The sequence below is a fragment of the Ambystoma mexicanum genome, chromosome 5p (genome assembly GCF_040938575.1).
Source record: "Ambystoma mexicanum isolate Mex_15411 chromosome 5p, UKY_AmexF1_1, whole genome shotgun sequence".
Classification (NCBI taxonomy): domain Eukaryota; kingdom Metazoa; phylum Chordata; class Amphibia; order Caudata; family Ambystomatidae; genus Ambystoma; species Ambystoma mexicanum.
The window spans coordinates 205,484,632-205,497,635 of record NC_090930.1 but is presented as its reverse complement, the minus strand read 5'-3'; the positions used below and the strand labels follow the sequence as shown (position 1 = coordinate 205,497,635).

General features: G+C 44.1%; 1 protein-coding gene across 1 annotated transcript in view; it reads right to left on the bottom strand.

Annotated features, from left to right (window-relative positions):
* Nucleotides 1–13,004, bottom strand: part of PSMD10 (proteasome 26S subunit, non-ATPase 10) — a 103,075-nt gene that overhangs the window by 52,519 nt on the left and 37,552 nt on the right. Inside the window, exons 2-3 of the mRNA XM_069612631.1 lie at nucleotides 11,171–11,269; nucleotides 587–733 (exon numbers count right to left, since the gene is read on the bottom strand). Of these exons, the coding sequence (XP_069468732.1) occupies nucleotides 587–733; nucleotides 11,171–11,269 (246 nt within the window). The remainder of the gene's footprint in view (nucleotides 1–586; nucleotides 734–11,170; nucleotides 11,270–13,004) is intronic.

Sequence of the window (13,004 nt, the reverse complement as noted above, 5' to 3'; positions counted from 1 at the left end):
CTGTATTAACTGCTCGCTTTCTCCTCTTGCACCAATGTGCATTGCAACAGCTAAATCCGCTCATCATCAAGAGCTCTGAAACAGAGTAAACCACACTCTGGTCTGGAAGTGGGAATATGACCTCCGGTAACTATGCAAGCGGTCTGTAATGTTCATTAGATGACCCCTTCAGTACAAAGGAGGACCAAGTCTAGCGCCAGGCCAGTACAGAGCGATTTCCAAAGAGCTTATAAAATGGTCAACAAGCGCAAATCCCACCCAACCCAACCACGCCCCAAATAAACGTATACAGTAAAATGGAAACGTCTTGCTGGAGCATTGAGAATTTAAAAACACACGCATTGCTGATTTTCCTCTTTATGTATAAAGAACGAAATGCATTCCCAGCAATTTCACCAGATGTGCAGACGTGGCGCCTAACAAATGAACTCAACAGTGAACTGGGACGCTTAGGCGGGTCTTTGACCAAACAAAAAAGCCTGTTCACTTTCGGACTTTTTTTTTACAGAACACAATAGGAATTACTCCCTTAATTGTTTGCGACATACATGAAGACGCACCATTCGCTCACAAAACCAGAGATTACCTCGTGCCTATTTTTGGATGCAGCATAATGTAGCGGAGAACAGCCATTTTGATTGACAGCATTCACCTGGGCACCCTTTGCAATCAGGGCTTTTACAATGTCGTCACGGCCCGCAGAGGCAGCAATATGTAGAGGAGTCCATCCAGCCTGCAGGTAAAAAAGAAGGCATTCATTTACATGGTGACACCATCTTTCCAAACATGGAACCCTTCCGCACTGATATTAATGACTAAACTCCAATCATCGACATAAGTGAGGATAATATAAAGAGGGGGTATCCAGCAAACTAGGAGGACAGGTTCATTTAGGAGCTCTTCTAGGAGAAATTCTGCCGGTGGCTTTCACAGTAAGAAAGCTTTCTCCAAAACAGGTCAAAACAGGTCAGAGGGGGACAGTGAACCAGTTACATGAGGTTGCCATTGGAGCAAGCTGCATGCACTTTTTACAGACATCAGAAGAGAAAGAAAAAACACAAAAAGGAGGAAACTGGTTAACAAAAATATATATATGTATACCAACTAAAACCATTAGACAGCACTAACCTCCAAGACGTCTGGAATCAACTGGAATGTTCTCAGTGTTACAGAAAAGTCTATGAACCAGCAACTGGATCAGGTAGACATTTTTAACTGGCCAATAGTCATTTCTACTAGCGAAGAGAGGCAAAACTTGTTGGGGTGTGTGATGCTCTTGTCTGTGCCTTGCCACATGAGTGGAATATAACAATATTGCTGTAAACTTTTACACTCCAGGCAAAACTAGAAAGTTCAATTGATGGCTTAATACGCGGAAGATTAAGCAAGTCCTCACTTAAGCTTAGTGGTAATGGGTGTCGTTGGCATACTAATCAGGCCCGTGCATGAATCATCCTCAAGCATCGAATGCCATGCTCTTCCATTTAAGAATCAAATGTAAAAATACAAATTTAAACTCAAGTCATCCCAAATTTCGGATGAAATGCAAGACGGAATTTTCACTGAGGAGGACTGGCATCTTTACTCCAACTGTTGTAATGTGTTTCAAGGATAACCAAGGCTCAGGTTATTTATATGAAATTACCATATCAACACAGAAATACGGAAAGAAAGTGCAACTGTAGATTTCTACTTTAACGTTTGTGGTGTGTGTGTGCGCGACAAGGTTCAAAGCTGTGAAGACACTCTGATTCGGGGGACCTTTTGCCATTCTCCTAAAGCCTGCGGGGAGGTGGTTGTTGCACATTCTGACGAGGCATAAGCTGCAGGGTATCCTTATAAACCTTAGGGTCTTGTCATTCTGCCCCATCCCATCACTCTTCCTGCAGAAGGCAACAGCCTTTGCTCTAAACACCTTTTCATACTGGTGGGCGGCTGTGACCATTTATACATTTTATATGGACTCCCAGTTGGCCTTGGAGCCCAACTCCACTGTGGGGGACACGGCTTCAAGAAATCCAAAGCCGAGTGGCTCAAGTTTGTTTCTCCACTTTCAGTAAGTGACAATTGTTATAATAACATTGACAGTACTGGCTCATTAGTAATCCAATAAATGAGACTAGAAGCTAATATTATGATGCATGCAACAAATATGATAATTGTAAAAATACGATTATTGTAAATAACTTTTTAACTATATAACATTGTTTAAATAATTTCTGAATAATGTAGTATACGGCATAGTACTTCCTATCAAAAGTGATAGTGAAAGAAATTGAATGTATAATACGCCCAAAATTAGTGCAAGGCTAAAAATACTAGCCTAAAATGGCCGCCACAAGAACATAGAATTGTTACCACTCAATTAGAAAACGGACCAGTGCTAGGATCCGTTTCCATGGCAACATGAACACAATAATGAGTGACTAGGCGCTGAATGTTGCGCTGTTGAGTATCAGCAGTACGCGATTAGACGCGAGAACAGCGTCAGGTAAGAGACCGTCCTGCAAGTGCAGCACATGCTGCGTTTGTTACAAATGCCTGCCGCGACTCTGGGTCTAAGATTTAAACGCTTGGAAGCATTCTTACCGTCTTGCCGTGTGCGGCATTCACGCGCGCACAGGCTTTCTGTTCAGAGCATTTACAGAAGCTACAATGCGCAGGTAATATATACTAATATAAAAACTTTAATGAGTATTTATTTAAAGTGGATAATGAATTGAAAGGCAATAAACGGGCATTTACCTTCTCTAAAGATATATATTTTTTTAAATGCACGTATGAAACTGAATAAATATGTATATTTTTACTAACACGGCACATAAAGTAATGGATACCTAAGAACATCTTGCACAATACTTTAACGTTTAAGAGTTATAAGAATTGCAAAATGAATAACCCGCAATATTAGGTGAAACTTATGGTGATCTCGCACACACAATCAGAGGTGACAATTTTGTTTGATTTACATCTTTTTAAAAAGGGATCTAACCCGAGACTCAAAGAGAGACTACTATTTGCTTTAACCCACTAAGGGGCAGTAGATGAAAATAAGGTAAAACGGATAACTAATTCAAATTTCTTTGATTACCAATACAAAAATACATGTAGCAGTGACTAACGAAAATGTGGTTTTGTTCATCTCTTGACCCCCAACATCCCTCCCCATCCCCCACTCCATTTTTGTCTGGCATTTTGGTTTCTTTGACTTAACTACTATTTATTATGGTTTGTTTTAATGTACCCATTACGTTACTGGCATAATTGGTTAAACATGTGAATGAACATTTCTATCTTTGTTTAAATTTTGCTTTTGTATTATTTGGACAATATCTATATAATTCTGTGATCATTTTTTGATTGAATATAAAAATCAGCCCCGATTTGAAAAAAGGTCCAAAAAGGGACCGAAACACGTGTCATCCCAAAGGGCATCCATGTAATAAACCATGTGTTGAAACAATTGGGCGCAGTCTCAACTTGGGATCTACTTTTTTTGCTTTAAACATTTTTCATGTGGTCTTCACTTGGCTAAGCCACTACCCAAGGGGACGCGACCGGGGGTTAAACGAATCGTAGAGGAAAGAGCATTCTCATTAATCACTAGAACAAAGATGTCGCCATGCTAGACCTGACCAGCATAGTCAGGTTCTTGTAAAATTGTTTCTTCAGGAGAATTCACAACATGGAGAATGCAAACAGATGGCTTTACAAAGGGGGACATATTGGATTTGGAAATTATCCAGCCTTACACCCATAGGTTTGAAGGAGTTTGGAGCAATTGTACCATTTATGAGCAGAATGATGGCATATACATGACTCAATGAAAACAATGTATAGGATTAATAAAGCATCTGCCAGATGAATATAGGCAGGCGCAAGCCCGTTTATGCTCACCCTGGAGGAAAGGATCTAACCAAAGTATTGAACTACAAGGCGGCTACAGTGTGTAGCTTTATCATTATGATAAAGGAAATGGACAACCGAGTGGTTTGAATTTTGGTTTCAGATTGCAACAGAGGATGAAGGTTTAATAGGAAACAGTCCATTTTTCTGGTGGCTGGAGCGTAAAAAAATTGAAGTTATTTGAGATCAATGAAAGGCTTAAAAATGGAGCGGTTGTGCGTGGACAGTTTGACCACACACATTTGTAATGGTAACTAAGTGCGTTTGCATATATTACACAGAGCACCAACTATAAAATCTGGGTGTAAGACGTGCGGGGGTATTCAATTTCAAATCCCCCAGATGGTGCAACCCAGTACATGAGCTTCTGCTCTCACTGAACCCTCCTGTTATGGGGCATTAGAAACTGCGTGGATTTAAATAGACAAACCCTTCCCTAAATCTAAGCTTCACTAAAGGCTTGCATAAAGACCAAACTCACTCGGTCAAGGACTTTTCCTGCATTAACACCAACGGCTGCTGTTGGGGTGATGCTAGACCCAGGCAGTGCAACTCTCTAGTAGGGTGGGCAACGGTAGAACTGCTTTTACGTGTATTTTTATCATTAGGCACCTAGCATGTTAGATTAGGTTGTGTAGATAGGGACAGTCTTCACCCTCTTTTCAGATAGATAGGCGGCACCTCACTGATGACCTAGGTATAGTATCTCCCGACATGGACAGGGTGTGCTTCTGCTTCAGGACAGTGGATCAAGAGATTGATTTTATGAAAATGACGTATGCTCCATACCTGTTTGTGGGTTATAAGATGTCAAGACATTTAATGGTGGAGTTTATACCCAGAGAGGGTTCAAAAATTGCTCAAGTCCTTGATTAAGTGCTATCTGACTTAATGACATTCTTAGAGAGGATCGTTTGCCTCTGAACATGCATCCACAACTAGACATCCCAATCCTAAAAATAGGGAACAGCCTAACGACATTTGTAAGCTATAGGTTAATGACATCACCTCCCCAAGATGTTTGCATATTGCCTGTAGAGGGTTATATGTTCATTCACCCCATTAAAAAAATAAAAGCGTTTTTTGCTAAAAATGTTGCCTTCAAAATCTCATCGCCCTGTTCCCCTATTATTGATGCCATTTCCCCACCCCACCCTACCCATTATATGCCCTTGCCCTCCTCCCCCCCCCCATATTTTTCGATTCGTTTTTTCAGGCAAATACTTGACAAAAAAAAAAATCCCGATAAATGAACATCATACCCTGGAGAAGGTAATGGAGAAACTGGTGTCGCGCACACAGGGAGGTTTACCGAAAGGCAGGTATGGCGGTCCAAAGTAGGGAGCCAACCGATCCCATTGCACTTCCTGGGTCTAGCATCACCCCAACAGCAGCCGTTGGTGTTAGTGCAGGAAAAGTACTTGACCGAGTGAGTTGGGTCTTTATGCAAGCCCTTAGTGAAGCTTCGCTTCAGCCAAGGTAGGGACAAAAAGGCAGGGCCGCTCACTGACACCCTCCCATTGACTTGATATCAGAGGGAGCGGGGAACGTAATCACAACGACAGGGTACGCTGGGCATTTGCTGTTTACCAAGGCATTCTTCTCTTGGTCTCCAAATCGGGTTGTTACCCACTGCTGCTGCTTAATATTTCCACACACGACCGTGCTCAGTCAAAGTTGAAATGAGAGATGAAAGGTTTCTGTAGTGATTTGGTTTCCATGTTGTCTTTGCAGAATGAGTAGAATGCTGAGTGAGTGACATGGAATCTTGCTGGTGAGAATGTTGTTGTATGGTTGAGAGTGAGAGTTGGCGAGATGAAGCCCACCTGGGAGGATGCCGGTGCATGGTTGCCTGGAGCTCTGATGAACTTGACATAAGAAACATAAAAAATGTACTGGAAACTCATTAAAGGAATAACTAGAACATCAAGAGATATCAGAGTCATCATTGGGAACCCAGAGCTTTACAGTTTCCTTCAACCCCAGCTTTCGGAGGTCTCTTTGCATTCCTTAAATTATGAATGGGCCCGGAGCAGCATTCACCTCCTTAGAATGAATTTAGGGAGGAATTGGACTAGCCTGACACCAGTATTCCTGAAGGTAAAAATTGACTGAGCTGTGGGATAAGCTCAAGTTGGCAATGCGCTATTAAAACCCTTTCACAATGCTTGCATCGCTCGACATCTTGCGTTTACTTGGTCACAAGTTAATTCTGCAAAAGAAGGATCTTTTTCAAAAATTCTTTTGGGTGGTCTGGGAAGAGTGGCCATATTTCTGAACTCCATTCCTTAAAGAAAACAAAGGATGGTGGCTGGAATGCTAAACCTGCCCGAATACCATGCGACCTGCACATTAGATTTATTTCATCCTTCGTTTTTAGGGGACTTTTAGGTGAAGCGGATGTGCCACATCTTTCAATTGGTGGCGGCTGGCCTGCATGCCGTCGGCTCGTTATCTAGGGCGACCTACCTAAAGCACACATCGTGGAAGAGCCCACTTTCCATCCAGATGGTAAGTTTCCCCTACAGACACATTGTTCGCACAGGGTCTGTAAGAAATTGCTGAACGAGAAAGAGGAACCTGGAGCAGCGGGAGATAAAGAGCGCAAGGGGGGGGTAGTGGGGGGGAGTGCAGTTTTTAGCGGGGATGCAGTGCCAGGAGAGGAGAGGACGGGTGGAAGCGAGGCCTAATGTGAAAGTCTACAACGTGGGTATCCCTCGCACAACAAAACAGAAGGGAAGAGTCGAGTTACAGTCGGTGGGAGGGGACTCGGGACAAGAGAGTCAGTAAAGGAGCAAAGGCCCAAAAGAAAAATTGCCTGCAGCACCAAAACCGGACTTGGGAAACCACATCTCGGCCAAAAGTGCCCGGCAGGCTATTTTCACAGATCAAAACAGGGCACTCGTCGAAGAGTACTGAAAAGGACATTTTCTCCACTGGCATGCCACTTTATGGGTGAACCCAGAATGATCAAACTCATTTGGCACGCATGGAGAACTAGAGGCGTCAGGTTTCCTTTGGTTGGGCAAATGTTTTATTTTAGAAGTTAAATTTCTCATAGACGGAGCAACGTCACTATAATGTTCTGGTGGGAATAAGCCTCATACAAGTTGAACTCTTGACAGGTGGGAATGCTGAACCCCCTTCCAGGGTGAAGCTGTGTCTAACCCTTAGCTACCTGCGTTTATGGTACCTGGTTTCATCACCCTTGGGGCGATTTCTAAACCAGAGGACAGTCCTGCTGTTCACTGGAGCAAACCTCAGAATTAGTGTGGAAACTTAGAAGGTTCTGTACACAAATTAAAATTTGATCCGAAATAGAAACAGCAGCAGCAGAAAATGGGTTTTCACACATATTAGATGACTGCCAGGATGATGAACAGTTTAATCTCTATTAGAGCTGGGTTATTTTGCCCCCTTTGGTCAACCACTGCTTGCCGTAGTCATTGAAAAGCATCATCTTGGAACTGTCACCACAAATATTTTACATTACTCAAGCCTTTTCATTAAAGTTTCCTGGTCTGAAAATGTAAATATTTTACTATAAAAAGGCACTTGCAGGTTGACCTGTGGCACGATTAGGAGCCAGAGTACGCTTTCAATTGTTTCAGGATTTTTGGCAAAGATTCTGTGGTCGCCTTTTTCTACATCTTCCAAAAAGCCAGTATCCTATTATTGGATCTCCTTGAAAAATTGTGCTGTTCAACAAGCCTCTTATGAGGATTTCTAAATGTACTGTCAATTTAGCTAGTCTTTCCTCTAGTACTCTGGCATCATCTGGCCTGGTCATCCTTTCTTACAAGTCCACCGTGTGCTTCTTAACTAAATTATTAGAATGTTTCATCTCCATCACAGTTGGTTTAATGTTGCCTATCGATAATACTACGCCATCTGTTATTTCTAGCAAATGGTCCTCACTATACTGCCATTCAGCCTTTGAGCAAGGAAAAGGTTAAGTGCCAGAACCTTTCCTCTTCCTTGACCCTCTAAGAAGGTTGTCTCTCACCAGTTGAAGCCCGATTCATTTTTTTGCAATTCTCTTCTGGATCACCCCTCAACTTCTGAGGAGGGCGTTTCCCATATATATCTATAGACTTATCTATCTGATCTGTTCAAATAATTTCCTAGAATGCTAAACTGCTGCTCTCTCGCCCCCAAATTCTAGAGTCGCTATCAAGTTGGGGAAATTAGTGTCAGTGACGATAGGAAAGCTAGGAAATTATCTGTAAACATATTTAATTTATACACCATCGCATTGGCTGCACCACCCACATTTCCTGGTTGCCAGCTATCCTTAGGCAAGAGAACCCTGCCAATTGAATCCCATTAGAGCTGTTGGCCTTAACCCAGGCGGTAAAATTGTAACCCAACCAAATCTCATCTAGAACTAATGTAAGGAACCCCTTCCCCCCCCCCCCCCCCCAAGCCGCCAAACCACCCAATCAAATGCATTCCTAACATTAAGAGATAAGATCATTGGCTGCTTCTTTGCCCTTCCTGTGTCCACTAGATTAACACCTGTCCAGCAATTATACTCATTGTGTGTAGGAAATACAGCCAGCCTGATCAGTATAGAATGCAGGAAGGAGGAGGTGTAGTCTTGCATCCAGAATCTGTTAAAATGTGTTTAACAGTGCTATAGGCATGTAGGAAGGAGGGCTCTATTCTAGGGCCCTCCCCGACTTTGGGGTCATAGGGATGGTTACCTCCAGAGGGGAATGCTTTTTGCATTCCCCTCTGTAAACAGGAAAGAGCTGAACACCTCAGATAATGCTCAAGTCAGTTTCCCCCACAGCTCCTTGTAATAAAAAAAACATTTAAATAAACAGCGGAGAAGTCATTAGCTGCAGGCAGGATTTTTGTTCACATTTGTTTATTTCTCGTGGAACTCTGCTACTACAGTTGTTGGTCTTTACAGTTCTACCTCTTTTTTTTTAAAGTCTATTTATCGTATCCAAATAAAGCGTCTGCTCCATTCCCATAGCTGGAGCAATGTTTAACAGGATTGACAGAAGTGCCTCAAGGTCTCCAACTTCCCCACTTCATTACGTAAAAGAACCAAAAAGGGATTGCGTATGATGGGTTAACAATTTAAAATTGTAGGCTTAGAAAACAAAATATTATGGGGTTTGTTGCCAAACTCATGGACTTTGACAGTGTCCAATACTCAAAGCACTTCTATTTAAAAAGATTGGACGGGCCCATCGGGGATGCCGGAGTTCAATGCATGACAACTATGTGTTAAATCCCTTTCCATGTCAAAAGGAGGAGCCACTCATAATGACTGAATTAGCTCATAGCAGGTCATCTCTAAAGCGTAAAAAGAAAAGGACTTTAAAGAACCAGCAGGTATGCCCTCGGGAGGAGATTGAGATTGTGTGGAGGAAGAGGAGCATTTTATGCAGAGGTTTCTCATTCTGGCAGCTTTCCGTCTGTGCTTCGGTCCTAACTCAGTGGGCCCGGTCGAGCCAGATTCCAGAAGCGTCTGAATCTCCACAATAGCTGCATGCTTTTCTGAGGTACTGCTGAATCACCTTCCCTCCCTTGTTAAAGAGCCCTCCACACCTGTGCATTCTCATGGTAGGCATGATCATCTTGGTTTGCCCGTTTCTTCAGAGATTTGGTTGCAACAGTTTCAGTGGCATCTGCTTGGTCAGTAAGGGTCCCAACCGGAAGTTGTACTGCAGTGACGGTTGCTGAAAGGTCCGGGCACAAGAACCAGATTTAATGGGGAATCTCTTGCTTTTTATGTGCATATTGACCAAGGTGAAAGCCAGATCGTACTTTGTGAAAGCAATTGGTGGTGGCCATTCTACCATGTTGACCAGGGCCAATTTCTCTCCTGAGCCTTCACTAAGAGCAGACAGCATGAAATGCAGAAGGTGAAAACAGGTGTCAAGGTACTCTTTATGGCATGCATGAAACATAAAGGTGGCTCCTAGGCACCTCACTGTTATCTGAATATAGCCAGATAAGAGCATAAATGTATCTTACCAGAGCTTACTGGGAGCATAAGGCCTTTCTAAACGTAATGGCGCTCACATTCCAAACACTCATTTAGTGAGGGGGGGCAACGTGCACCCCCAAGAGCCTCCTAACAGGTATTCACAATAGGTGAATACGATCCAGACACTCATCACCACTACAATAGTGTGCCATCACAATGGGCCCTCCTTCCCCAAGTTTTCACATTGGATGATAACATAGCCCAGCTACCAGCTCTTCTCACCGGCCGAGAGACAGCAGTACGAGCACTTCAGGCAGCAGCAAAAGCCCATTCACATCCACCACCAGTGCAAATGTTCACCCAGTAAAAAAAAGCCCTCACCCATGGAGGTGGTCTTTGTCTGAAGTCCCGCCTCCCCACCTCTCCTCACCCACTGAGATGGAGGTTCATTTAAGCACAGCCGCTTCCCACCCAAGACAAGGCCATCCAAAACCATTGGCCCTAGTTTTCACCCAAAGTCAAGGGATGAAGGAGGTGGTGGTGGATTTTTCCCACCATCTCAATCTGGCAAGATCCATTCATTCGCCATGCAGGGGTCCCACACTCCCCTGGGTCAGGTAGGCTGTGGGAGGCTCTGGCAGCAATGAGCTTTCCCTTCCCTACGTGGGATGTCCTCAATGCAAGCCAACACCTGTGAGGTCCCCTCCCCCCAGCCAATTCACCAATGAGGGGAGTAGAGTAGCCCCAGATGCAGATCCTCTGGTGCAGAAGGAACCATGAATTTTGGGGCAGTCGACCTGCAAGAACTAGAGTCCTGCTCCCAAACAGGAGAAGGTCCAATTGGCAGGCATCCCCCGTTTCACCACTCTGCTCTCCTCACAGATGCGTCCACAATCTAGCCTTGCAGAAGACCCTTTTTTTCAGTCTCCATCTTCTAGATGGTCTCCCCAAGTCGCCTGCTCACAAGAAATCTGGCGGCCACAATACTGTTTTATGTTCGTGATGAATGGCTATATCGTTGTACGATGATGTATATAACCTTTCCGTAACAAAGTAATTGTGTGCATGTGCCTTGGCTTCCAAACGGCATTCGCTTTTGCACGGTGCAAAACGCGCAATCGGTACGGTCCTTCGTTTGGGCTGAAAGAAAAGGGTAAGGGCATGACAGAACCGCATTGTTGCACACACGAATTCACAAAAAGGAAGTTGTGCTACCTATTCTTAAAATGTCCTGTTTATGAAATGGGGGCAGGCAATGGAATAACTAGCATTAACATCGCCTATTAATTTCTCTACAAAAGGATAAAACAAACTTACATCATCTTTATTGCTCACAGGCACGCCCAATCCCAATAAGAAATCGGCAATGTTTGCATGCCCAGCTGAACACGCCCAATGCAATGCGGTTCTTTGATCCTGTAAGAGGGGAGGGGGGAGAAAAATTCACAATGTAACTTATGGTTCCTCACGAAGGGTGCATACACAAATAGAAAGTGTTTATACAAGCAAAACATCTCACTTTAATATCCAGGCATATGTACAAATCATATTTGTTAAAAACAAGTTCAATGGTGAGGGAGTCAAATGCATTTAAACCACTCAAAGGGCACAACTGCAAGTGTCTAATCCTGTAGGTTAATTCCAGATAAGGTTCAAACTCTACCAGTTCTGTTAGCCTCGAAAATAAAGGAAGCGCTCCCTGCTACATATTTAGCATATTCATACAGAGGTCCTGGGTAACTGTTCATAGATGTACATCAGGGCCCATGTTCTTTGTAGCTTTACAGCCACTTTTTCTGCAACAAACCCCAGCTAACTAAAAGACTCCATAAAACAAAAAGCCTATTCAAGCACGTTCCTGTTTATATTATTACTGCATAACAATGTTTTGCTTGAAGCAGGGCAGATGTCATATTGAACGGCTCCTGAAACAAAGACATTGAGGGATCAAGTATAGCACTTCGAAGACTGTATTTACCAAAAGGTAAAACGTATAGATGGGTCGCATTATACATACGCCGCATAGAGAGGCAGCTGGCGCGAGTTTGAGACGCCCAGATGCCCTGTCGGCAGTTGCTGGATAACTTGCTGGTAAGCAACTGGGAAGAGCTTGGCACTTATAAGTTCGAACCGCGGTGTCCCCGAGGGGTCTGCTCCGTCTCCCCTTTTGTTTAACTTATAAATGCAGGCTCTGGTCGATTGTACTGCAAGTCACGGGGTACATTTTAACTCATTCTAATGACATGCAGATTCTTCTTTGCCTCAATGTCCCATCATCTGACCCCCCCTTTAAATTGAATGACTGCCTATCTGTGGTTGGGGAGTGGATGGCCAATAACTGGCTTAAACTTAACGAAGATAAAACAGAAGTTCTCTTGATCGGCTGAAACCGCTTAGGACGGTCTTGGACCTGTGACTATTGGCCAACATCCCTGTGTCCCTGTCCTAAGCCCGCTCCGATAGTGAAGAGCCTGGGGATCAAATTAATGGCCAATGGTTCTAGGGAAGCCCAAATCTCTGCAGTTTGCCAATTAGGTTATACCAAACTGAAAGTACTGAAAAAGGTCTTTCCATTCCTGCCGCCTGAGTCTAGGAACAAAATTGTGACTGCGTCCATTATGGGTACCATAGACTACAATGTATATCTTGGCCAAACTGAGGGTTTACTACAACGCCTACAGACTCTCCACAGCGCAGCCGCTCGCCTCGCTCTGTAGCCCCAGGCTATAACACTCCTTGGACTTATTTCGCCAATTACACTGGCTCCCCATTAGGAGCAGAGTTAAGTTTAAAATCCTATGTCTCGAGGGCGCTAGAGGGCCATCCAAGATGGCCGACCTGGTCTAAAGCTCCCGCTTCGCCCGTATTAATCCTGCGGAATCCTCCAGTTCCCGGCGAATCTGTGTGTCAGCCCGCAGATCCTTGTCTTTCTGGTCTCCCCAGCGACAGATCTAAGAAATTTGGAGCCAAATCGGTGCCCCCAAGCCAAAGCCCGGCCCACGCGGCTCTGTTCCCGAGCCCCGCGTAATTGTTTAGCGGGGCGCCAACCATTCAGAGCCCGGCTCCCTCGCCAGTGGTAACCCGAGTCCCCACCAGAAGCCGAGCCACGACGAGGGTGCCAAGGGAGCCGACGACAAATCCGGGCGGGCAC